This window comes from Aedes aegypti, chromosome 2 (assembly GCF_002204515.2).
Source record: "Aedes aegypti strain LVP_AGWG chromosome 2, AaegL5.0 Primary Assembly, whole genome shotgun sequence".
NCBI lineage: Eukaryota > Metazoa > Arthropoda > Insecta > Diptera > Culicidae > Aedes > Aedes aegypti.
Genome location: NC_035108.1, coordinates 166,725,662 through 166,753,159, shown reverse-complemented (window position 1 = coordinate 166,753,159; position 27,498 = coordinate 166,725,662). Strand labels below are relative to the sequence as shown.

Here is a 27,498-nt window from a genome sequence, read left to right as displayed (position 1 = left end):
GGAAGTGCTCATAAGAGCACTAAGCTGAGAAGCAGGCTCTGTCCCAGTGAGGACGTTAATGCCAAGAAGAAGAAGAAGAAGAACTCTCAGGAATTGGACTAAAAATTCCCTCAGACATTATTCGATGAAATCTATTATAAACTTTTTCAAGAATTCCTTAATGAATTCGACCTCTAAAATTTTTCTCGTCATTTCTTCAGCATTTCTTCAAAATCATATTGCTGCGGTTCAGGCATCTCTCGCATATTTTTGTCAAATAAGATTACCCAATCTCCTTGGATTCTCCACCACTTAATTCAAGGTTCCACACCAGTTAATACTACAGCAATTATTACTGCTATTGTTCCGATCATTCATACATAAATTTCTTCAGGGATTCCTTAAAGAAATTGCTTCTAAAAATCTTGTAAGATATTATTTTGAGTTGCGAATGTTAGTTATCTTTGCAATTTAATAAGAAAATCTTAGAAAGAATTTTATCAAGAATCCAGTAGTTGTTTCAGAGATCATCGTAGGAGTTCATCAAGGCATATTTAGGACTCACAAGTTTCATTGGAGATTACTTTTGAATTTTCTCTAGAAATTTTGAACCTCTTTCCAAAAAAAAAAAAAAAAAATAGAAAACTGTCCCCGATTTGATAATTTGATTCTTGTTTTCAGGTCTCGAAGAAGTCGCAAAGGAATGTGAATCTCTGAATATTAACTTCCACATGCTGACTGGGATGGCCAAAGACACCATTCCAAAATTCGTCAAAACGCATAATATTGGAGCCGTCGTGTGCGACTTCAGTCCACTTCGTGTTCCAATGAAATGGGTGGAAGACGTTCGTAAATCATTGCCTGCCGAAGTACCGCTCTGCCAAGTGGATGCCCACAATATCGTACCCTTGTGGGTAACATCGGAGAAGCAAGAGTACGCAGCACGAACCATTCGCAACAAAGTGAACAATAATCTCAATACCTACCTGACACAATTTCCACCGGTTATCAAACATCCACATAAGGCATCATTCAAAGCAGACTCAATCGATTGGGTCAAACTGCTGGATACCATTGAGGTAGATCGAACCGTAGATGAAGTAGATTGGGCCGTTCCGGGATATACCGGAGGAATTGGAGTGCTACAAAGTTTTGTCGAAAAACGGTTGAGGAAGTTCAATGCCAAACGAAACGACCCAACCGATGATGCACTATCTAATCTCTCCCCTTGGTTCCACTTTGGCCAAATTTCCGTCCAGCGATGCGTCTTGGCCGTGAAGAAGTACGGCAAAGGATACTCCGAAGGCGTGGCAGCTTTCTGCGAGGAATCGATTGTTCGAAGAGAGCTGTCCGATAACTTTTGTTATTACAACAAAAACTACGACAATTTGAAAGGAGCATACGATTGGGCCCAGAAAACATTGGATGACCATCGCAAGGATAAACGGACCTATGTCTACAGCAGGGACCAGTTGGAGCAAGCTCGAACTCATGACGATTTGTGGAACTCTGCACAAATTCAGATGGTCAAGGAAGGTAAAATGCACGGCTTTTTGCGAATGTATTGGGCAAAGAAGATTTTGGAGTGGACCAAAACTCCGGAGGAAGCTCTTGAAACGGCAATTTACCTGAACGATCGCTACCAGTTGGACGGCCGTGACCCGAATGGTTACGTTGGCTGCATGTGGTCCATTGCGGGCATTCACGACCAGGGATGGCGTGAGCGGGAAGTGTTTGGAAAAATTCGCTACATGAACTACGAAGGCTGTAAGCGAAAGTTCGACGTTGCCGCCTTTGTGGCACGGTACGGAGGAAAGGTTTACAAAAAGTGACCGGTCCATCCGCAACATCAAGCTGAATTCCGCTGCAATCGGTAAGTACTTTTTTGACGTTTTATTTTCGGTATTTCATGTGTTCCTTATTCGTATTGATCTACTCATTTACTTTACCTTAATCTTACTTATGTTTTCTCTAATTTCTATTTAATACTTTGCTCGAAATAAGATTGTCGAGGTAACAAGAGTACAAATAAAATCAACCATTACAATAGAACGCATAAAAAGGAAACCCGGTTGCATTAATCCGAAATTCCTTTGGGTCTTATTATTACTTGCTTTCTACACAAGCTACGAATTCATCGGACAACCCTTGAGATTCTCATGGCCAGTAGGCGAATTCCGGCGCGTATTTTCTTCGAAGAAATTGTTCGCCGGAATTCGCCTACAGGTCTGAAAATGAATATTTAATGAAACATGTTTGTCTGTTTGACTTTGAGGGCATTTTGGCTGCCCCTCTACAACTAAAGAGATTTCTCTAATTTTTTTGGGAATGTAATCCTCCAATCAGCAAGGACTTGAACACAAGTCTAACGAAAGTGCGACAATCAGTCCTAGCTGCAAAACAGGACTACGAGAAAGCCAAGGAACAACTTGACAAGGTTGAAGCCAAAAATACACTAAGTAATGCCAGACTGATGTGTTTTTCTTCACATGCAACGCGAATATAAGAGATGACATTCTTCGATACGCTATGCGGAAGACAGGATCTTCCGAGAATAAATACGTGGCGAAAAATCGCATGACTTTCCTTCAGAGCGGAAAAGCTGGCATGGTCCAAGCTCTTCGATCAAAGGGACATGGCAACAGCAGAGAAGCTTTCCTTAAGGCTAAGAAAGCCAAGAAAAAAGAGTCACGGGATAGCCCCCACCAGGCGGTGCTTTCAGAGGAACCACCGCAGATGTGCGGAGCACAAGGCGAACTAAGATTGGTGAAATGATCCTAGTCTTAAAGAAAGATGCCAAGTAAAAGGGTGCAACTAGCACAAGAAGTACTTGACTACGAGATCTGACTGAGATCTCTGACTGCAGAAACGACTTTGTAAAACTCTTGATGAGATCACCATCACCAATGCAGCGGAGGTCTCGGCTGCCCTCGATGAACAGTGTGGCATTGACGTAGCCAGTAAGGCCATTGACCTTAGAAAGAGCCCGTAACCCAGGTGGTGGCGATTAGGCTGCCGGTTGCAGATGCTATCAAAGCGAAGCACTTGCACATACTCAAGGTACACTGGTCGGTTTGCCGGCTGAGCATACGACAGCCTTCTGAAATGTGCTTCAAATGTTTCGGGAAGGGTCATAAGTCGTGAAAATTCAATGGTCCCGACAGAAGTAAGCAGTGCCAAAAATGCGGTACTGATGGTCATAAGGCAAGCGATTGTAAGTTGCTCTGATATCACGAGCGTGTGATGCTTCCATGCCGAGAAAAGCCCCTCCCAGAGAGAACAGGCCGCTGGTGTACTGGTGGTGCGAATCAATAGCAAATACTTGAGTGATCTGCCTTCGGGCTAGACGAAGATTGCAACGCGCATGCACAGAAGCACAAAGAGAAGAACGCGGTGCTGCATTCAGAGAGGCAAAGTTAGCTCTCAACAAGGGGAAGGTCACTCTACGCACTTCATTCGGCACAGTTGTGCCTTCAGTGCGCCGAGGTGCGCCAAGCGTGCCAAACGTGCTATAACTTTACATACCATAAAAATTCAATGAACTGTAATTATGGAAAAAACATTCTTAGCAAGCATTGACATATGTAGTTTTTTTTTCATGTTTGCCTCTTGTTATATAATTTTAAAAAGCTCCTAATATTGCGTTACTTTCCCGTCATGTATATGTGAAACTTTGATGGGAACGGCCCACACAAATTCCTAGACGAAGGCGGGAACTACAGATACGGAGCGATACGGAGACTCAACGGTTATGTACGGAATCACGCTGGAAGGGAAGAGGGAGAAATTTGGAGATTTACGATGGAAGCACAGACAGACAGACATAACATCTTGAACAATAATTAGTTTTAATTTATTTCAATTTTAACAAAATGCAAATATTAACACCCAATGTCAAAAATACTGTAACGCGTTTTCAAGACAAAATAATCGATCGAAGAAGATTTTTCTTGCCAAAGTTTGTTTGAATTTTAAATTTTCGTAAAAGTTGGGAACCTCAAAATGTATGAAAAACAGAACCAAAAATTTATGAATATGCTCAAAAAAGTCTTTAACCCCTAAATCATGTTGGAAGACAAATTTCATTTCTTAAAATAGCGAAATATTGATAATGCGGACCACTGTGGAGGGTACTAACATTCTGCAGTGGTCAGTGCATTCGGGGCTTTAATATAATATGAGAGGTTGCATAAACTTTAGAAATTACCTTTGTTTGTAAAGTTTAGAAGAGATGTTAAAACTTTTTGCCCAAACGCTTCTTTGTTTTGTGTTTTGTGACATGAATTCCTATTTTATTCCCCCAGATTCCCATACAATTTTCCATCCATTTCTCCGCCTTTGGAATTTGCATTGAGCTGACAACAAGGACACAGTCGCTTTTTTATTATTCGATATAACATTTTCTTCACTATCAATTTTGTCATGATGCAAAGCTGATTCCATCACCTTCAGTCCGGTTCTGATGGTTTGGTGCCATTGTATAGCTTCAATCTGAAATAAAAATAAGTTTATAAATGTGAAATCAACATTTTGAATAGTGTTGGAAGAATTCTTCTGAAGCCGATGTCAACGTGAAAATTTCGTCAAGTCCATGTTTGACATACAGCAAACAACTCAGGTGACTCAATGGTTGCTGACAAGGGAAGGTCACGATGGTGTTACACGGGGTTTTCAACCGGACTAGTTTTGTTAGATTCTACATGTCGAAATATGAAAAACCCAAAAGCCTTTCGGGTGATGGACCAGTGGTGTAGCCAGGAGGGGCTCTGAAAGGGGCAATTTTGTACGTATATTATACTATTGAGCTAATTGGAAATTTCACAAAAATATTTTTTTAGCATCTATTGTGATGGTAGAGAATAGAATTGACATTAAAGTATGTTTAAAATGTATTTTCCATGCCATTGGCGTAACCATCATGAAATATGGACACCAAAACAAATTTGGTTTTATTAGAATAGTATACCAATACTAAACCCATCCCGATTGCGCCTATAGCATGGAAAATACATTTTAAACATAAATTAATGTCAATTCTGTTCTCTACCATCACAATAGATATTGAAAAAATATTTTTGTCAAATTTCCAATTAGCCTAATAATATAATATACGTACAAAATTGCCCCTTTCAGAGCCCCTCCTGGCTATACCACTGTTCCATCACCCGAAAGGCTTTGGGGTTTTTCATATTTCGACATGTAGAATCTAACAAAAATAGTCCTGTTGAAAACCCCGTGTAACACCATCGTGACCTTCCCTTGTGAGATGGAAATTTCAGTTCACTGTGATTTTATAGCAACGCACATTGGAAAGTTGTGCCTGTGCCAGAGCTGTGCAAGGCGCACTGCGTAGAGTGACCATCCCCTTGGCTCTCAAGAAGGATACGTAAACGGGCATGCTTTGATTATTTATATTCTCAGGTTTATACCTGAGACGTTTATACCAGAGCGCCAACTTGAGTCCGTGGGATGACGCCTACAGAATCTTAATGATTACGACCAAAGGAGTCATGGTGCCCCAAGAGAATTCACCCGTGCTGCTACGATTCATAATCGACGTGCTCTTTCCACATCACCCCACAAGCCCATGGCCCCCACCGCCGTATGAGGCAGATGAAGGAGAAGAAGTGACGAGAGTGACGAAGAGCTGGCAGAAGTCGTGAAATCATTCGCGTCAAATAAAGCAGCGGGACCCGATGTTATCCCAAATGTTGCCCTAAAAGCGGCAATGAAGACGCATCCGGACGTGTTCAGAACCGCGATGCAACGCTGCATAGATTAAGAAATCTTCCCAGATGTATGGGAGCGACAGAAATTGGTGCTATTATCAAAGGCGGAAAACCACCAGGTGACCCGTCGGCGTATAGACCTATCTTTCAACTGGCTACTGCCGTATACGGAAGGAGCGGACGTCCAACAACCAATTTGGAATCAGGAAAGGTAAACCTACTCTGGACGCTATCCAGACGGTCGTTCAGACAGCTTAGGTGACAATCGAGCATAAAAGGAGCGCCATCCGTTACTGCGCGGTTCGCAGTTATCACTCTGGATGTGGAGACTGCGTTCATCAGCGCAAGTTGAGAAGCGATAGCCCACGTACTTCACCGCTTCAAGGTACCGGTGTAGTTTTGTAAGCTTCTAAAAAGCTATTTTGATGGTAAAATTCTACTGTATGATACAGAGGAAGGGCACAAAAGCGTTCGAATTACCGCGGTTACCTTAAGGTTCAATTCTGAGCCCGATATTATGGAATATAATGTACGATGACGTACTGAGGCTGCCCCTTCCGACTGGTGGCTTTGCCGACGACCTCACCCTAGTGGTCTATGGCGAATCAATGAAATCAATGAATGAAATAGAGTTGACAGCAGCGTACTCTATCTCCATAGCTGAGGAATGGATGAAGTCTTAATAGTCAAAAATACAAGAGTTCAGGTTATTTCCTGCTGAATCAAATGTGGTGGTAACCGTAATTATGAGACAGGTGTCATCTTCTTAATGCTGGCGTTTCGCCTTGAGTTACACTGCGGAACACGGTTTTGTCTCAAGCACCAACATACCACTATTTACTTAATTAAGGGTCGCTGAATCCATTACCATTTTCAGAAATATCATAGCACGTCTAGTTATTGGCTGTTGAAAATGCTAAACTTGACTATTTCGGCCAACTTGCATGCAAGTTTGCCACCCTGTATGGCAATTTATTTGCCTAATTTGCGCCAGAACTCAAGCTTCATGTGTATAACAATACTTATCAACAAAGTTAATAATTCTTCTGATGCTCAAAAGATATTTTTTGTTGGTTTAGAAAAGTATTGTATTTTGCCATAATTTTGTATGGAGACTGCAAGCATGTTTAAAAACTCGAATTAATCTCAATTTAATCGTGCAATTTTAACCAAATTAGGTATATCTGGAATGAATGTTAAAGTCCTATTTTGCATGTTTGGTGGATAAGTCCACAGAAATTTTCGATAAATCATTGTTTAAATTTTATGTAAACATCATTGAAACCAATGTTTTACACAACTTTAGTGACCTGTGGCTAAAAATTGTGACGTGCAGGAACATTTCTGGGAACGGCACCAGATTCAGCAGCCCCAAATCTACTAGATACACACAATTTGATCCTTGAGACACGCAAAAATGTCATTTTTGTTACGCTGTGTTATCATAAAGCTTGGAGAAAAAAGGACGAATTCCGTTGGTTGTTGCGATTTTCGTTCATTCTTTGTTTAGTTAACGAAGACTCGAAAGACTAGGTAAAATGTTGTGCATTCGTTATAATTGAAAACAATGTTGTTGGTAAAAAGAATAGATATTTATTGTATTTCTACAGCAAGAATATTTGTAGGCGTAACATAAAAATCAACAGATTGTTAAAGCTTTCATAAAGAATAACGGTTAATAGGTTGACTCTAGTATTGTTTTTTTTTTGCGAAATATTTGTGAGTAGATATGGATAAGCTAGGTCGATTATAAAAATTTTGAAGTATAAATGAAAGTATGTGAAGAGAATGTTTATCAAGGTATCGTTATTAAGCTGCCTTTTCGAGTATATATACCGTGACCTGCTTCTTATCATGTGATTTAATACAAACTGATGTTAGGTACGTAGCGATTCGTATCATATTCCGAATACTTAAAATTCATTTTGACATGAGGGTTTCCTCCTGGTTCTTAACATGGCCCGAATAGGCTGATCAAATGAATTGGACTCGTGACAACCAGTTTAGTGTAACCAATCACTGCTGTTGATATAGGGCATTTAAACAGCTTTGGTTTCCTCAAAGCTATTGGTTTCAAAACTCACGATGAAATTTTATCACACGGTCGAATTCCAGACAACTCATAACAAAATGTATCTTAGAGGTTTCCACCCTATTTTTCGTTCCTAGTAGTAATTGAAGAGATAACATTATTTTCGTGATGTTTCTTCTCGCAATGTTGAATCGTTAGTTATATAAACACAATATTGGACACATGGAGAAGTTTAAAGTAAAATATAAGGATAGCCGTTTTGGCGGTTTGTGTTAGTTTTTTAGGAAATAATCGTGCGATACGGCTCCTCAAAAATCAATAGTTGGTCACGGTATCAATAATATCATAATAGGAGACTATTAAACGAAGTCTTTTGTTACTCGCTTAGAATAATTTTACTAGAGTCGTAATTTATAGATGTGTGCCTTAGAAACTATAATTACAATATTTGTGTCTCAATGTTTAATATCTAATGTTGTGTAATGACAGCGTTTATGCTTTGTTTAAGGTGATTATAAAACGAAGCCAAACTTTGAAGTTTCAAGTTCACAAGTCTAGAGAACGTTCTCGTGTTCAAAATCGATCAAATTGCTGACCAATCGAATAAATTTTCAACGCGGAGCGCTGTTCGCTTCTCAAGACTTGTGCTCTGGAAAGTTCGAGGTGTAGCCTCGTTCTATAATCATCTTAATGTTTCCTTTTCTCCGAAAAAGGCACTATATAATGTATAATTGTTGAATTCCACTTGGTTCGCTCTATGCCATTCCGGGACTTTAACATATGATTATTCTATATTGATATAAGATGTTCTAAAACCTGTTTAAAGTTAGACTGTAAAGGACTTAAAGCTAGATCGTAGTGCAATTTTTGGTTAAAAATTTTCAACAAAGCTTAAATTTCAAACAGTTTAATGAAACAATGAATACTTCTATCCGTAAGGTTTAAAATCGACACACGTCACACAACGATGTTGACAGTAAGTTTTAAACGAATTTTAAATCCGAAATGTGCGACGAAATTTGACTAGTGTTTATTGAGGATATGGAAAAAATTGCTCAGGCTAGGAATGAATGTTTTCTGCACTGGTTAATGTATGGTTCCAAAAACGATTCGTGCGTTTGAGTAGTGAATCTTCTTATAGTTGTGTATAAACTCATCTAATTGTAGATTTATCCTATCTTCTTTCTGAAACTTCATTGTACGCCCAACATAATGATTCCTTCGCGTAGATTGCTTTATCTGTTGCACGTTTTTCGATGCTAAGCTACAATAGTGATAAAGTGTAAATATTCTTCTTGATTTTGTGATTCTATTGATTACCTTCAACAATTCGTGATGTCCAGTTATGGTTGGATAACCTTGATCTTCCTTTCGATGTACGCCCGGCAAAGGGGACAATCACGTATACTGATATGGCATCCAGCGCAACAGCACATATGGCCACATGGGAGAAATATGACTTGGACCTGTAACATTCAAGCAAATTATATCATTTAGTATCTATCACAATTATTTGTTTAATGTTTACCGTTTCTTCCAAACATACAACACATTCCGAAAATTGCACAGCTGCGCCAACGTTTGATGGTTCCTCTGGTGGCGAGCTTGGAATTTCCAGTTCGCGATCCGTTTCTTCAGTAGGAGCTGTTGGTGTCGATGTTGATGGGCTCAATTCCGCTTCGGGGTATTCTATTCTGCGGTTGAGATAATCGTAATAGTTGTTGATCGATGTCAAGATAGCGGCACGATCCGAGGGATTTTGTACGCCCGCCTCAATCAAGTCCTGATCACTAACGCTAGCCAGCTCCTTATCCCTGTTTTGCCATATCTTAGACAAAAACGGCAAACAATGAACGACTCCGTTTTCCAGAAATTGATAACCAAGAATAGGGTCCACCGAAGCCGTGTCGTTTGTTATCTCTGACGGTTGATGGTCTAGCAATTTTTGGTATTGCATTAGCCAGAAGTCGGTTTGTTCGCCTTCCTTCTGTCGTTCTATGATTTTGAGCGTGTCAAGAAGCTGAAAAGGATTCAATTATAATTATTGGTTAATTGGTTAATAAATGTTTAAAAAAAAAATAAAATAAAATAAACTAAAATAAAAATTATAATTAAATATTGGTTGATTTACATAGAAGAGAGTAGACATCATCCAAAGGACAAAGTTGAGTCCAAAATGCGCCTTAGTTCAATTCTAAGTCCTAGGAAGTGGAGAACATTTTCCATCATAAAAAGAACCTCGATCGGCGGAATTCAAACCCACAACTTTCAACTTGGTCTTGCTAAATGGCTGTGCCTGCTTGGGTTCCTTGGTAGAAGTTATCTAGGCAAATTTCTCCTGAAATACCAGGTTAAATTTCATCAAGAACAAACGTGGATGAATTTTGCGATGAATAAAAGTGAAAATTGAATTGAAGTGATTTCTGAAAAATATCTCAATTTCTAAAAGAGGAATTCTGTGTCTTATTCCATAAATGCCTTATTTTATTTGAATAATATGTAGAAGATTTTTTTTGCCTAAATTCCTCTTTCATCTTGGCTCATGATGAATTGTTGATTTTGATTGATATTGCATAGTCCGGAGAAGTTTTAGGGAGATTCTCAAGAAAATGAATGGATGTATGGCGATGTAATGGAGATTCACGAGAAATCCGAATTGAAATTTGGAGAAATTCCTGGAAGAATCTCAGGAAAAATACCTAAAGGCTATAAAGTTCTTCCTGAAAAAAATCCCGAATGTGTGAAGATATCATCCCTTAAGAGATTTCTTGACGAAATCTAAGGATAGATTTTTTGAAGATAACTGGTCATTCTGCTGCTAAGATCCTTAGCAATAACTTTTTTCATTAAATTATAGATTTTGGGCAGATTTTTACGATACGGACTGTTGATTAAACCTTTGTAATATTTTGGTAAAATCTTTGGTAGAAACCTGATGATCTGGTAAACACTAAGAATTTTCCTATAAGCCTATCATGACGCAGTTATTTTATATGAATGCTGGAGACAATCTTCGAAAAGTTTATGTCAAGTTTGAAATTATGGATTCAACCGCACAGATGTAGCTAAGTTATTAATAAAAACCTCTGAAATTCTAATGAAGTTAAAAACAAGATATAACAAACCAATTATTGCTCTTTGCATACTTAATTCCTTCAAACCTACTGACCTGTTGCTTTCTTTGGTCCTGTTGTTTGAGCAAATCCATCAGCACGTATGTTAAATTCATCCTCTGCTCTGCGAGATTATTCTGAAAATACGATGGTTACCATCAATGTTAAGCATTAGGCCGTTAACGAATTGATTTTCGTCTAAACACTTACGATTTGGTCATCCTGATTGGTCTTCTTCCGTTCGATTTCGTACGTCGTAAGGGCGGCTAGTTGTGATTCAACGATTCTCACCTGTTCCACCAGACCCCACGTACGAGAATCGTTCTTAGCTATTAGAGCGGCTACAGCCGATTTTTGAATTTCTTCATCACAGTTTATTTGACCGATAATGTCCTGTCGGTTCCGATCGTAGTTCAAAAATACGTTATTCAGTAGGTTGTTGGTCTCGTATTCCCGTTCCAAAATGTTTCGAGATGATTGATCTCGTTGGTTGTGGAAATTTTGAATGACATTGATTTCGTTCTCGAGTAGATCAGTCATTGCCGTTAGAATTTCCTGCTTGCGGAAATCGTTCTGCTGTATACGAAGCTGTTCGACCAATCGCTCTTGATCTTCTCGTTCGCGCTCCAAAAATGCAGCATCTGGTCCATTCTTCAGAGCAAGAAGATTATTTACCAGCTCACCAGAGTGTTGCTCATCTGAAGTAAAGGATACATGTAATTCAAATGCAAAGTTCAAATGAGTTAGTAGCTTACCTTTCAAAATATCGTTTATTAATCGTTGCCTTTCGGATTGCTTCTCTTCTTGTAGTCGGTTAACGTTACTGTCATTTTGATTCTGCTGTAGAAGTAGTTGCTCCAGCAATTCCTGTTTCTTCCGCTGTTGTTGCTCATGTAGTTTGCTTTCGGCGAGATAATCCTTCTCGTAGGCCATTCGTTCACTTTCCATAAGCTTTCTTTCTTTTTCATGCTTTTCTCGAGCTAATTCCACTTGACGCAATTCATCACGCTCGCTAGCAATGAAATTGATTGTGCTGCGGGTGTACGAATCTTGCTGGTCTTCTGGTGACGGGGGACGATGAATGATTTCGCCGGTTGAGAGATATTTTATGATTGCATAGGTACCTCCTGTAGTTACGTCCGCCGGAGGTTCGGAAACGGTGTTGGGATCAAGTACTATATCTACTAGATTATCACATGTTGCCAGCTGATTGGGCAGTTTATCTAGGCGAACATTACCGCAAATGTTCAGTATCCTAAGTTGAGGCATAAACGATACCTGTTCCAGGGTGGTTAGATTGTTCACGGATACATCGAGCAGTTCCAGCTTTTTTAATCGATTGATTGTTACCGGTAATTTCTCCAAACTATTGTTCGATACAAATAATTCCTGTAATATGTGTTTTAAAACTATGTATTGAGTATTCCTTTGATATGCAGTTTATAACTCACCCTGAGATTCTCCAACCTGTAGATCTCATCCGGTAGCTTCTTAAACCGATTGTTTGACAAATTTAACGTCACCAACAAATGGAGATCTACTAGTGCACCCCCACCGTTAAGTGAAGTCAACTTGTTGCTAGCTAGCGAGAGTAACTCCTTCCGCAGAACCTTGCACATAATAAACACTCCCGATGGTACATCTTTCAGATTGCAGTCTGCTAGATCATAAATTGGTTCCGGTGTCTCTTTCGCCTGTTCGTGTAAATTGGCAACAAAGAAAGAAAGTGTGTCAAACAAAAATCGATAAAAGTATTTTACACTGTGGCATCAAACTTACCAGACATTGCTTTCGTTCTAGACGAGCCTTATAATCGACCGTGGGTTGTTGGTCCGTTGTCCTGTTCGGCATCTCGTTGTTCGATGAGGAATAATTTTCATTGCTTGAGGATGAAATGCGACAACCCATAAAAGGAAACTAATCACTTGAGCAACTCGAGCACGGTCGTCAACTGCTTTGTAGATCAATTGTTACAAATATCTTAGAAACCTTCAACAGTACAGTCAGATTCCTATCAAGTATATGACCTGTCGATACTAAACGATAACACTCCCACCTGAATGATTGCGATTAGAAAGACAATATGCTCATTAAAGATAATTGGATGACATTGGGTTCTGCTGCAGGTATTACTGCAATATTTTGATGGAGTCTTACACTATTTCGCAAACACCTATTCTAGATCCATTAGAACCCATCAAATAATATCCTCTAAGATACTCACCTTCTAATAGTTTTCTAGTTGCACTACGATCTAAACAGAAACACATAATTGCGAATGTTGCAATCAGTCATTCAAAAATTTTCTACCAAATGTACTTTTTTCATTTGTCGAATAACAGAGTTATACATACGCACAATGTCAATGTTGTCGCAGTCACAGGCACAGTTGTTTTGAGTCGTTCTTCACCCGTTTATTCTGATTGAGGATTGTGAAACAAGGGGTGTTACGATATGCTGGCTAATATTCCATTTGGAATACAGTTACATTCAGCTATAGAAGTGTGCATATTTCGTAATTTGAAATGACCGGTAATCTTCAAATAATAGGACGATGTTTTGAGCGGTAGCGCGGGAAGTGGGTAGGACAGGTAGGACACGTCCCACGCACAAAAATACCAGATTAGGACACACGCAGCGAACTGGACTATCGAATTTCATACATTTTGCCTTATGAAAGGTGGAACGATTATTGCAATACGAACGCTTTATGTATTGTTTTAGCATCACTCCACATCAAGGCGTGGATAGGCGCATGTTCAGCAATTCCTATTGATCCTATTTCTATTGAGAGGGTGAAAGGTGGATACTAAATCCAAGAGTAAAGAGGCAAGAGAAATAAGTTTTATCACCGCTCTGTTTTGTTGGACTCTGCTGCTCTAATTTATCAAGCTTGTTGCAACTTGTAACTTGGAATGTTTTTCTTCGCTTGCTTTTATCGAAACTAAATCTGCAATGCCTATTTAAAAGATTATTCTTCATGATTTATAAAAATAGAGTATATTCTGGATAATTTCTAAAACAAATTTAGTCGAAAACATTAAAAATGCTTGCAGAATTGTTGAAGAAATGCCAACAAAATACATGTCGAACCATTAAACAAAAATTTTCAGCTGCCTAACAAGGGAAGGTCACGATGGTGTTACACGGGGTTTTCAACCGGACTATTTTTGTTAGATTCTACATGTTGAAATATGAAACCCCAAAGCCTTTCGGGTGATGGACCAGTGGGACAGCGTCCATTTATTACGTAACGCTAAAATTTGAAATTTTTGACCCCCTTCCCCCCCCCTCCGTAACGCTTTTTGTATGAAAAATTTCAATTTTTTGTATGAGTAGTAACGCTTGAGCCTTTTCCCCCCTCTCCCTAGAGCGTTACGTAATTTGTGGATGCCGCCTGGTGTAGCCAGAAGGGGCTCTGAAAGGGTCGATTTTGTACGAATATAATATTATTGAGTCAATTGAAAAGATTGTATAACATTTCGCGGTGTACCATTTCGCGGTACGACATTTCGCGGTTAGTACCATTTGGCATCATGTCATTTCGCGGTCAGTACCATATCGCGGTATACCGTTTCGCGGTTTGTACTGAGATGTTTCATTTATCTCAACAGTGCAAATTGAAGGACTTCCGGTTTTCAAAAGAAGGGTAAATAACCGATGAAAATGTTATTAGTGAAAATGCCAACAATTTTCAGTGCAGCTCGTAGGAAAAACCACACCGCGAAATGGTATAGGCCGCGAAATGGCATACCGCGAAATGGTACTAACCGCAAAACGGTAAACCGCAAAATGATACAAACCGCGAAATGGTACACCGCGAAATGTCGGACAACCTATTTTTATGCCGTTGGCGTAACCAACGTGGAATATGGACACCAAAACAAATTTGTTTTATTAGAATAGTATACTCTCAAGGAACCCATCCCGATTGCGCCTATGGCATGGAAAAAATACATTTTAAACATACAATAATGTCAATTCTGTTCTTTACCATCACAATAAATACAAAAAACAATATTTTGTCAAATTTACATTTTTTTTATTATTTTATTGATGTACAAGGGGATCAGGGGCCAAGTCTCCAGCATAAGTTTAAAAACATCACCGTCAGTTTGGGAAGTAGGCAACGCAACATCTTTGACCAGAAGGTTCTTTAAGTTTTGCTTCTACTCTTGACTTCCAATACACGTATGAATGATGCAAGGCCAAAAGAACATGAATCAGTCATACATATAGCGGTAGTGAAGTGTTTTGCCTAAGGATATGGAAAAGGAGGGATTTTGTGTGGTGTTTTGTAAATAGCTCTGTGGAACAAGTTTGTTATTAGTTAAAAATTTAGTTGATCTGATTCACCTTGCAATCAATAATAAGAATATTTACAGAAACATAATACTTATCTTGTCTCGGCCAATACGCTGCCATGTCTTTCCTCAGGGATGTTTTTTTCCTCGTTGTAATGGCGGGTTAGATATGAAAACAAGGATAAAGAGAGAATAAATGTTAGTGATTGTTACATGTTCCGAGAAACTCCATGGCAATGATCACTGTACGCCATGTGCGGCATTCAGGACATCTCAACACTACTGATGACGAACAACAAAAAATAAATCCAAAAGAGCGAAAACCTTAATGTTTCAATGTAGGACAATCCAGCTTTATTGCATGTGAGAAGTTTTTAGTGATATTCTCACAACGGCCATTCAGAATGGTTCGACGGATGTAGATAAAAGATCATTATGATTAAATTAACGCGACGACATGTTAGTAAGCTCAAAACGATTATTGTATTTGCAACTGTTAATTTAAATAGTTAAGCTAAGGGTCGGTTATTGTATATAACTTTATAGATAAGCAGAAGTATAGCACGAACGCGAAGTAATGACCTTCCATCCCATCTTCAAGTGCTCCCCACAAGCACAACACTTCATTCTGGCACTTTAGAACGTCTATGTTGTAACTTGTTCACACAAGAAATCTGCCTCGACCGAGTTGGCAGAACGCGCCCGTACCCCTTTCTGAACCAAAGGACAGGGGTTTTGTCAAATTTACAATTAGGTTAATAATATACGTGCAAAATTGACCCTTTTAGAGCCCCTCCTGGCTACACCACTGGTCCATCACCCGAAAGGCTTTAAGGTTTTTTCGTATTTCGACATGTAGAATCTAACAAAAATAGTCCGGTTGAAAACCCGTGTAACACCATCGTGACCTTCCCTTGTAAGTAATTATACAATTATCCCGGAAGTCTGTAGCTTCGGTGATATCCAGTTTGCGCCACTGCTATAAATCGAAAATCAAAAGTAATTTGAATTGATATCAGATTTCAACATATCTTTCAATAATCTTACAGTTGCACTAATGATACTTTTTCTGTTAAATTAGTCAAAAACACGCAAAAACAGTACAGTACATTTTTCCAATGCCTACTTCTTACATAAGGGACTGACTTGCAACTCGCGACAGTACAGATTTTTTTTTCCTCCAGTAAGCTCTGTTACCTCGGAAATCTTTACTTCACAATTCTGCGAAAAATTGAAAAAAAAAAAAAGAAAAAATAGACTGATTCACAACATTTTGATGTTTTAAACTTTATAAACAATATCACTAGTTGTAAAGTTTCGCCGTTTGTTTTAGTTTTTGACAAATATGTCTAAGTGAACTGGTCCGAAAAAGGAATATGGAATTTGATGGAATAATAAATCCACGGTGCTCCCCTGACTGTTATTACAATTAAATCTCCCTTACTCGATATTCCGTATCTCGATATCGAGTTAGAGAACCATACTAAAAGTTGGTTTTCATGGCTAACTCGATGGTCCCTTGGATCGCAGTTGCACTGGTTTTGTATTCTATAAGTCGATATCTCCCTAACTCGATGGGCCCTTCAATAATCGAGTTAAGGAGAGTTGACTGTATCAGAAAAAATCCGTGCTCACCAGTCGTTTTCTATAGCTAAGCTGCATGTCTGGATAAAATTAAAAAAAAATCGTTGGGTCCGTTTTGAAGTTACGCATATTTGATTGTATAAGTCCACCAATTCAAAAGAAATCTGAGATATTCAAACGGATTTTCATAGGCCGTGATTATCAGAAGATATAAACCTACCATTAAAATTTTATTCAAAGTTTGATTGTTTAGTTCTTTGTGATTTCTTGGTGGAGTTTTGAATGAGAAAATAGACGAAATTTGGAGTTACGTCCTTTATGAGGTGTAACCATTAAAAGCATTATTTTAATCAGGCATTCTAATACCGTTAAGTATGTTCGAATGTTTTCAATGACATATTGCACTTACATGCTGCCAAAATCTTTCACAATCGACTATTTTTTTCAAAGGCTCAAGCGCTGTAAGGCATTGCGGAGCCATTTTTGTATTATTTTATATTTATAAAATATTATTACAGCTCAAAAAGCTACCCCCTCGGCTGTTTCGGCTAACTTTGTACTGCTCCAGAACTTAAACTTCAATTGCTGAGTAATGCACTTTTGGCTAAACTATGTAACTCTATACCACTGTTAATATGTTTGTGATGATTTGTAGTATACATTACTATATTCAGATTTTTCACAAATCTACAATTTAACCTATGAGTTTTCCGGTGTTTCACATTGCACAAACACGTAATAGTCCTGAATAAAAACAATAGTGAAAGAATTGTATAAATCACTCAACCCATTGGGCTCTGCACTGTTTTGATTTTGTATGGGATTTTGACGTTTACTGGCCTTGTTGTTAACTAGTTTTGTGAAAGAGTGAAAGAGAGTGAATGATTTTACATATTTTTTTAAAAATCAAACTCTTGAGAAGATTCTTTATCATAACCCAGAATTTAATTTCCCCGAATGTCATCAACCGAAGTATCATAACCCTGAACGCACTATGCTATTGTCCCGAATATATAATTGCATTGAATGACATGGCCCTGGTATGGTAAAAACAGTTATTCACTGCCCATAACTGCATATTTGTAACATTCGACAAAAGTAGGCATTGAGTAAATGGAACACCAAATGTTCTTTTTATGGCAGTATGGGGCTCTGCACAAAAATCTGTCTCTCTCTTTTACTCCTTCATGAAATTAGTAAACAACAAGGCCAGTAAACGTCAAAATCTTATATAAAATCAAAACAGTGCAGAGCCCCATGGGAGAAAACCAAAATTTCTAAAAATTACCAGGTAAGGTAGAAGCACTGGTTTTGGCCATACGCCAGTTGTAGCCATAGGAGATTATACACCGTTTTACATAGCCAATCAGCATGAAACCTTTTGTGTTCAGTAGATCATATTCACATGATGGAGCTACATTCATTTTCTCGTCCAAATTGATTAAAAACATAAGAAAATCTATTAATTTTCCTTATAATTTTAACTCTCATACACCTAATTTGGCCAGGACACTCATAATTTGGCTACTCTCATGAGAAATCAATGCGATTGGCTAATTTAGGAACCGAAGATAAATCTCTGGCCGAAACTGGTTCCGTTGGCCTATATTGACCAACGGGATTTTTAAAGCGAAAAAATAGTTGTAGCTCAGTTTTGATATTTTACACACATAATATGGATTCGAAGTTTGCATTTGACATATTTGTAGTATAAATACGGCTTCCCATTTAATTTTTATTGACATTTTCTCTTAGGCTAGCCAAAACCGGTGCTTTTACCCTACACAAAAGTGCTTATTTGATGTTGAAATTTTGTACAACACATCACATATTGGGTGAATAGTCAGAAAATAATTCTGGTAGAAATTTCGTTGCTACTACGTTACGGGGCTCATGAATAATATCTATGTATACGTTTACAATTGCCAATATGACAAAACAACTTGGTGTTTTTTTTTTCGAATTTTTTAGAACAATCTCACAGATTTCAGTAAGTTGATCGAAAGTATTTATTATTTGATGACTCTCCCCGTTGTTAACTCAAAATTGTCCAAAATGTCGAATGTGACAGTTACCGTAAACGTACCATATTTGACGCGAGTCCAAACTTGACGCATTTTCTAATTATTTTTATCATAAATAAATTCTAGTTCAGACTAGCACTCGAAAATGTATTGTTTAATCTTCATTTACATGTTATTGAAGGATTCCAATCGCAAAAAGTTTATTTTTGATTAATAATAGGCAAAAAATAAAATATAGTTTAAAACGCATCCGGCAAATGCGTCATTTTTTTCATTCCTTAGTGAATGTGCTAAACATTGTTAATCAATTTTCGTGAAAACATTATGCTGTTTTACAGCAATATTATCAACAACAGTCAGTAATATTCTTTTATTCGTGAATTGACGTCGTTTTTTTTTCTATTTTTAAGGTTTAAGACATACTTTTGTATGAAAATCTTGTGCGTCAATTTAGGCACACAATGTTCCTTATTATTTGCTATTTTGTTCAGCACGTTTTGTTGGATCGAAAATAGGAAAATAAATATTTATGGTATTTGCATTCAAAAAATCCGTCCGCAGAACAACCCAATGCTTTATGTAATCATATGTAATGGGTCATCCATAGATTACGTTACGTTTTTGCAGAGAGGAGGGGGTTGGGGAAATGCAACGATTCATACAAAATATTCGCATTTTCCACATAAAAAATGTGGCTAAGGTGAGGAGGGGATAAAAATGAATGGTACAATTTAGCGCGGTTTATGGATGTCCTCTAATGTTTCAAGGAAGCTTTAATAAATATGTCAGGAGGTGAAGTGTTGGTTTAGTAAAATTTATTCAATAGACGGATTTCACGCCAACTCGACACGCGATTGGCAGCACCCCTTCAGAATTCAATGAAACTTTCTGGATGTCAAAAGTATGTGAAACTAAGATACTTTGCATATTTTGTATTTTCAAAATCGATCTAGACTAACATTTGAAAAGGTTCAAAGTTTTTTTTTACTTTTTTTATAAACCCGTATAACTCGAAAACGGTAAGTCCTACAAAAAAGTGTTGTATGGGGGACTGTCGTGAAATTTCCTGAAGTTTTAGAAAAAAATATTGAAAAAATAAAAAAAAACATTTTCTACACCGAAAAAACAATGATTCAAAACTTTAAAGTCGATTTAAAAAAAAACGGCCATTTCAGATTTTGATCATCCTTAAGCAAAAAGTTTCGTAATTAAATTTACTAAAAGTCGTCCATACATTGCAAATTGGGCATATTTTAGGGAAAAAAGTTTTTCTAACAACGAATTTTTTAAGTCCACAATTTTTTTTTTTGATTTTTTTTTATTTCGCTTTAAATAGTCTAGTATGCTCATATTTTAAAGTGATAAATGAGTTTTAATCACAAAATAGATTATATTTGTTTTATTAAGAGTAGTTAAAAGAAATAAAACGGAATTATACAGAGCAAGGATGGAAAAAAATCAGCTCTAACGACAAACAACACGGTATCTGAATGGTCCGAGAGGGCCGTCGCTCTTGCAGCAACATGATTTCAACACCTCACCACGCGCGATGATCAAAGATATATCGAGCATCCGATGAACTGTTTGTCGTAGGACAAAGGGTTTGTCGGATATTGTTACATGTTGCGATTAATGCGAATCAATTCGAAATTCGTGGATAAATTCTCTCACATACCACGCATGATTGACTTTCAGATTAAAAACGACAAGCTAGGAGACAAATCGTGGAGTGCAATCAGAAAAATCCTCCAAAAATATGACTTTGATTCGCGAACAATTGATCGTCAGCTCACAGGCCGAGCGATTCATTTTTCGCGGAGCGGAGTTTGTTGTGATGGCTTGACGACTAAGGGTTTATCGTTGTTGCTAGGATCGCACGACAATGAACAACCGCGATGCATCATTTGTTTTATCATGATCACTAGATTTCCATCCTTGATACAGTTTTTTTTATTAAATACAATTGATCTCGCACCAAACCGCTTATGAGAAAATGAACTCCGTCTAACAATCCGATGGGTTTTTATTGGTTGGAAAGATATCACAATAATATTTTATTTCTTATTTGGTCAAAGCCAATCTTAACAGGTGTCTGGAAAGGGTCAATATTATGCTTATAAAAAAAGTCGTGGTTTTTTTTTTTATCATGCATCATTATTTTTATTATTGCTATATATCCTAAAACGTAGTATCTGCACATGAATATTTACATTATTTTTGGGCTTTACTGAATAAATTGAATATTTTTGGTCCATCCTCTAAATTGGTATACCGTTTGGCTGCAATTTGTGTATCACTAATAGGCATAAAACAATGATATTTTTGGGTATCAGGGACAGTTTTAACCTTATCAAACAATTCCATCAATTCCTCTGACATTTTAACATACTGTTCATTAGATATATAACAGAAATTTAATTTGGTGATACATGTATCAGTTTGTTTCACTGCCCAGTCGAATAGTTCTCGCGGAGTTGCGATTGTGTTTCCATAGTCTTTTGCAAGACTTGCTCTTTTTGCCATTCGCTTGAGAGTGCCACCAATAGCGTCACAGGGGCCTTTGCCGTGGGATGTGGCAAAAAAGTGCCATTCTGCTTCCAATCCATATATTTTCTTGAAATTACATAAGCTGGCAATTTTTTTTTTTATTTTTATAATGAGCTGCAGCTCCTTCTGACATAAAAATAACTTTTGAGAAATTTATTTTTTGTTTAACAAAATTTATCAATTTTGAAATAAATAGCTGAACTGCTACTGTATCATGGGTCAACACTTCTGATATTATAATAAAACTAACGTTTTCCAATTTATTATCTTTTTTATGGTAAATCTCGAATGGGTGTATCGTTGCTTGGGAATTATTCCAGTGATATCCTTGAGCAGCGTTTTGTATGATAAAACTATAATTTTCAGAAAAGTCGCTAATTACCAGTATTTCACCTTGTTTTAAGGAGTTTTTTTTTTGTTTCGTAGAAAAGAAGACTGTTCTTTGCAAATAAAATCATGAGTTATTAGCTTATCAACTTTCTCCACGAAATACGTAACAAATTCTTCAACAGGCTTTATTATAGTTTCTAAAGGGGGCCCAGATAGCCGTAGCGGTAAACGCGCAGCTATTCAGCAAGACCAAGCTGAGGGTCGTGGGTTCGAATCCCACCGGTCGAGGATCTTTTCGGGTTGGAAATTTTCTCGACTTCCCAGGGCATAGAGTATCTTCGTACCTGCCACACGATATACGCATGCAAAAATGGTCATTGGCATAGTAAGCTCTCAGTTAATAACTGTGGAAGTGCTCATAAGAACACTAAGCTGAGAAGCAGGCTCTGTCCCAGTGGGGACGTAACGCCAGAAAAGAAGAAGATAGTTTCTAAATTACAGCGATCGGTGGTGAGCCATTGCTGAAAAACTACATCTTCTTTGTCGCTTTCCTCTAAAAGCGAGATTAGTTCTCCTGTAATATTTTCTTTGGAATTACACTTTTCACATTCTCGAAAAAAAACAATCAGTCGTTCTTACTAAAACATCGCATAACAGTTTTTCACAAATTTCTGCCTGAGAGACAATTCCTAAACTGTTAAGCATTAATTTAACATTTTCGTGGTATGTGCACACACATACATTGTGAATTCCTGTGCTATCGAGAAGCCTACAATGTTTAGGCCTCAACATAGTAAACAAAGTAAAACCAATTTCTACATTTTGGCATCTTTCTTCAAAAATCATTTACGCCTCTTTAAGAGACATCATCAATAGACGCTTTTGAACTTGTTCTTTACTACCATTTCGGTACTCAGAAACGAAGTCATTGGTTCCTGGCATAGGCCTACTAATATCATCACTATTAAAGAAATCAATAACAACCTGTTTATCTGTTTCACTAATTCCATGCCCACTTCGAGCCCTTGTGGTACATAGAATGCCCTGTTCATTCACAAGTTGTTTCACTTGTCTTACCATGTAAATTGGTGCCTCGAACTCCTCGACAATTTTGTTGATCGACCACGACTTAGGAAGAACCGATAATATTTTCAACTGGTCATTTCTGTCAATACCAGGTGAGTTGAATTTTTCTTTCGACTGATTGATGATTTCCTCGAATGCCTCCACCTTGTCGACGTCCATTGCATCCATGCCTAGTATGTCATGACGTACAGCTTTGGTGATCTCCACTGACTTTTCAATTCGATAGTCCAAGCTCCTCATGTTTCTCGACGAGATTGGGGATAAATTCAAAGTTTCAATAATACTGTTGAATTTTTCCACGTTGTAGGGGCCTATGGCAAAGATGATGGGACGGATGGCAAAGATGAACAGGACGGGACTGCTTCTGAAATATACAATAATGTCGAATTCATATATTGATATGGGTTCTATGTAAACAATCATTGTCGTTTAATGTGCTGCAAAGTAAATTTATCTTACCTAGCATTTCATTGGAGGCCTGACCGCTTGTTGGTGGTTGCGGATTTTGATTCACTTCGCCTCCACCCGAACGTCGTTTTTTTCTTAGGCGGACTTCTGTGGAGCCTGATCACTAAGCGACATGACTCACAAATATGCATAGTTTCATCAAGCACGTATGTGTTCGATCATTGTCCCATAGCACGTATGTGTTCGATCATTTTTGGTGACAAGTTTCGCAACTGGCTACGCCTGTACTTAGGATTGTTTATACCGGCGCAACATCTCGAAATTTTAATGCGCGATAAATCTTGTTGATCCATCTTTAACTTCTTTTCACAATCACTTAGATAAAATGAAAAGAGTTTTATTGACATCAAGCATAGCATAGCATAGCATAGACTGACTGTACATGTCAATGGTTGCTACTCCGTGATTGATCGGAACTGGTAAGAATTGCACTACGATCCAAATGAATAAGGGATGGGAGTTTCCGCTTATTTTTGAAGTACAACTTTAGCAGATCTAATATTATTGATCAATAACGGCGCCGGCCAAGTCCTTACAGTCAGTTGGGATGGGGAAGGAATGTTAGGGTGTGATGATTGTTGCTTCTAGAGACCGAGAATACCTCTGCATCTCCACAATCACCACGGGGAGGGTGTTTATTAGTGAGGGAGGAAAAGATCTGGGAGTCACCATTCGTCAGTGATGCGATCCATGGATAAGGAGGGAAAATACAACTTAAACTTAAAGCTAGTTTTGCATTTTGTCTCGAGAAGTTTTCGGTAGAAGATATAAAATATACGTCAACATCCATTATGTCGAACCATTCAAAAAATGTTTTAAGTAATGGCAAAAAGAAAAATATATATGTATATATTTTAAATAATATGAAAAAAGAACGATGCCGACACTTTTAGCGACGAACCAAACATAGTTTGTTTGAAAATTACAGAAGAGTAACGCTGTACATTATTGTCTCGAGATGAAAAGTTTTTGATAGGAGTTTTAAAATATACGTCAACATCCATAATGTCGAACCATTCAAAAGATGTTTTTAGTAATGTTAAAGAGAGAAAATATATGTATATTGAAATTATATAAAACAGGCATAATGCCGACACTTGTAGTGACGAACCATTCAAAGTTTATTTGAACATTAAATAAAATAACGTTTTCATGAAAATATGTGTCATTATAAGCATGAAACGAGCTCACCAGTTGGTAATCCATCCTCGACTTAACACGGATATCTTTTCGCACTCACACAACGCGAACCGTAAAGCTTCTCGGCGTCCCGAAAACGAACCGTCTTGTTTGGGCTCTCCGAAACACTGCCCAGCAAAACTCGCGAAACGAAAAACGACTCCCGGCGTCCCGAAAACAAAGCGTCCTGCTTGGGCCCTCCGAAACACTGCCCAGCAAAACTCGCGAAACGAAAAACAACTCCCGGCGTCCCGAAAACAAAGCGTCTTGCTTGGGCCCTCCGAAACACTGCCCAGCAAAACTCGCGAAACGAAAAACAACTCCCGGCGTCCCGAAAACAAAGCGTCTTGCTTGGGCTCTCCGAAACACTCTGAAAAGAGTTTTATTGACATCAAGCTTAAATAGTTATATGCATAGGTAGAACGACAATTATAAGTTAAATACCTATCTTTCTATACACTTACGCGGTGATTGTTGAGTAACTCAGGTCGTTAACGGACATTTTAGGTAGATAACAATACAAACATTATTTCTTATTCATCTGGCTTGTAACGCAGGTACGTTTAGTAGTATTTTCTAGAAGAAAATTTAATAGGGTATGGATCAGGTTGTTCCTTTTCAATGTTTGCAATCTTTCGAACCATAAAAATCCGTCGGATTGTTAGAAGGAGTTGATTTTCTCATAGGCAGAGGCGAAATCCATAGATTGCCTTCATTTAAAAAACATAATCACTGCATAATTCCGTTTTTTAACTATTCTCAATAAAAAATACAATTTATTTCTGATTCAAACTCATTTATCACTTGAAAACACGATCATATTTGACGGTTTAGAACAAAATCTTTGAAAAAAAAATCAGTTTTGGACTTGAAAAATTCGTTGTTAGAAAAACTTTTTTCCCTTAGATATGCCTAATTTGCAATGTATGGACGACTTTTAGTAAATTTAATTACGAAACTTTTTGCTTAAGGATGATCAAAATCTGAAATGGCCATTTTTTTAAATCGACTCTTAAGTTTTGAATCATATATTTTTTCAGTGTAGATAATGTGTTTTTATTTTTTCAACATTTTTTTCTAAAACGTCAGGAAATTTCACGACAGCCCCCCATACAACACTTTTTTGTAGGTCTTACCGTTTTCGAGTTATACGGATTTATAAAAAAAAGTAAAAAAAAAAACTTTGATATATTTTTACTGATTTTTCCCTCATTCTATAATAGTTGAGCTAGCATAGCTACAAATTTCAACAAAATCGGACAGATTTTGACGATTTGACAAATGTTTAAATTCCAGTTTTCGTTACCGGAAAGTCCTAAATTATTATGTGGCTCTATTGATCACCTGCTGGTCTACCTACCATAATATGAGTTTAATCCTTCTTCTTCTTCCTCTTCTTGGCATTACGTCCTCATAGGGACAGAGCCTGCTTCTGAGCTTAATGTTGTTATGAGCACTTCCACAGTTATTAACTGACAGCTTTTTTGCCAAAGTTGCCATTTTCGCATTCGTATATCGTGTGGCAAGTACTATGATACGCTATGACCAAGAGAGTCAAGAAAATTTTCATCACGAAAAGATCCTGGACCGACTGGAAATCGAACCCAAACAGTGTGGCTTTGTTTTGTAGCCGCGAACTGTAACCGCTCGGCTAAGGAAGGCTCATGGTGTGAATCCGACACAAACTGAATGTGAACTTTCATTTATTTATTTTTTCAATCGCGAACTGTATTTTTGAAGTGAAGAATCATCAGCTGGAGAAAAAAATCATTCTTGCTATACAAACATTTCCAAGCTGTCGAAGAAAATCATCTACAATTAAGCTCGGTAAGTGCTAAGATTTTAAAATTCTGATAAACTTAATAATAACGGAGTTTCCTAAAATTGCATTATTTTCTGCCATTTTGAATCGCTGCTTTCTTCGTCGTTAATTTTATTTTATTCCATACACTGCTGCGTAGCAGTAACCGAAAACCCAAAGTCCTTGACTTGACGGGCACTACGATTTTTTTTTTTTAAATTTTGCCCAAACATGCAGCTTGGCTATAGAAACCGACTGGTGAGCACAGATTTGATGGAGATTTTTTTCTGATAATAATGGTCAGGGTAACACCGTGAATCCTTAATGAAGTTAAGGCGAAGTAGGCCGTCATTGAAATTTGTACGCGTCGTTGATGATTGTTGCTAATTCATCTCATGGTTTCGAATCAAAGAAAATCAGTAGGTTATGCACTGACATAGCTGAAAAAGTATCAGCATACTTTATGCATGTTAGCGCGTACAGTGATACTTTTTCAAGCCAATGTAAAAAATCAAGACTGAGTTTTATCACTTTTAAATTACAGCAGCAAAGCCATCATTGCTGCTAAAACGAATGACGGGCTACTTAGCCTTAATCTAACTGATGATCTAAAAGCTTTCTGCGTTAACGATCAACGCTCCGTCATCGTAATCATCGTCATCATCGAAACTTCAAAAGCAGTTTTTCTGTTCAAATCTGAAAATTATTCGATGAAAAAGTGTTCACTGTGTTGCGGTTGGAGAATTGAATACATTGAACACATTTTCTAGTAATTTTTCTTGATTTTGAACGAAAAAACTGCTTTTGAAAACTCCGAAATTGATGATGGATCCTGCCCCCTTAATTACCAGCATGAAAACAGTTGAGGGAAGCACCAATTTTCGACCCATCCATACGATTTTGGCCTACTTTGTATGAAAATACGATTTCTTCTGCAATTCCTTAGGCATAAAGATTTTGCCAACATTTGTCCTACATATGGTTTTGAATGTGGGCATGGCTCTGATTTATTTAGTTAACCTCTAAACAAATAACACTGATTTCACGCCATAATACTCGATTCATGGCCGCGTTCTGCCACACGCTCGCCAAATCGCTGTGCACTTGATCCGCCCGCTCGCTGCGCTCCACGCCTCTTTGTGCCAACCGGAACCGAAGCGAACACCATCTTTGCAGGGTTGCTGTCCGACATTATTGTAACATGCCCTGCCCATCGTATCCTGTCAGCTTTGGCCACCTTCTGGATACTGGGTTCGCCGTAGAGTTTTTTCTGCACTCCGCTAAAGATCGTCCTAAGCACCCAACGTTCGAAGACTTCAAGT

General features: G+C 37.9%; 2 protein-coding genes across 6 annotated transcripts in view; one reads left to right on the top strand and one right to left on the bottom strand.

Moving 5' to 3' along the window:
* LOC5572270 (deoxyribodipyrimidine photo-lyase) overlaps window positions 1-27,498 on the top strand; it is a 206,869-nt gene that overhangs the window by 25,023 nt on the left and 154,348 nt on the right. For 3 of the 5 annotated variants that reach the window (XM_021843060.1, XM_001653905.2, XM_021843057.1), the window contains exon 3: window positions 661-2,041. In XM_021843060.1, coding sequence (XP_021698752.1) covers window positions 661-1,811 — 1,151 coding nt within the window. In that variant the 3' untranslated portion in view covers window positions 1,812-2,041. Of the gene's footprint in view, window positions 1-660; window positions 2,051-27,498 lie in introns of those variants that run through there. The other 2 variants (XM_021843058.1, XM_021843059.1) reach the window with 2 other exon arrangements.
* LOC5572271 (E3 ubiquitin-protein ligase LRSAM1) lies at window positions 7,429-13,502 on the bottom strand. Its single transcript, XM_001653906.2, has 9 exons — window positions 13,078-13,502; window positions 12,633-12,909; window positions 12,305-12,547; window positions 11,609-12,242; window positions 11,064-11,551; window positions 10,910-10,990; window positions 9,269-9,760; window positions 9,061-9,206; window positions 7,429-9,004 (listed from the first exon to the last, which is right to left on the bottom strand). Exons 2-8 carry the CDS (start codon window positions 12,759-12,761, stop codon window positions 9,084-9,086), a joined length of 2,190 nt encoding a protein of 729 aa, XP_001653956.2. The 5' UTR covers window positions 12,762-12,909; window positions 13,078-13,502; the 3' UTR covers window positions 7,429-9,004; window positions 9,061-9,083.

Excerpts from the sequence above, each read along its gene's own strand:
- LOC5572271 (XM_001653906.2), bottom strand. The coding sequence starts at position 12,761 with ATGGGTTGTCGCATTTCATCCTCAAGCAATGAAAATTATTCCTCATCG. Across the intron at positions 12,243-12,304 it reads ACAGGTTGGAGAATCTCAGG|GAATTATTTGTATCGAACAA; the intron begins GTGAGTTATAAA and ends CACATATTACAG. Across the intron at positions 9,761-10,909 it reads AGGACCAAAGAAAGCAACAG|CTTCTTGACACGCTCAAAAT; the intron begins GTCAGTAGGTTT and ends AATCCTTTTCAG.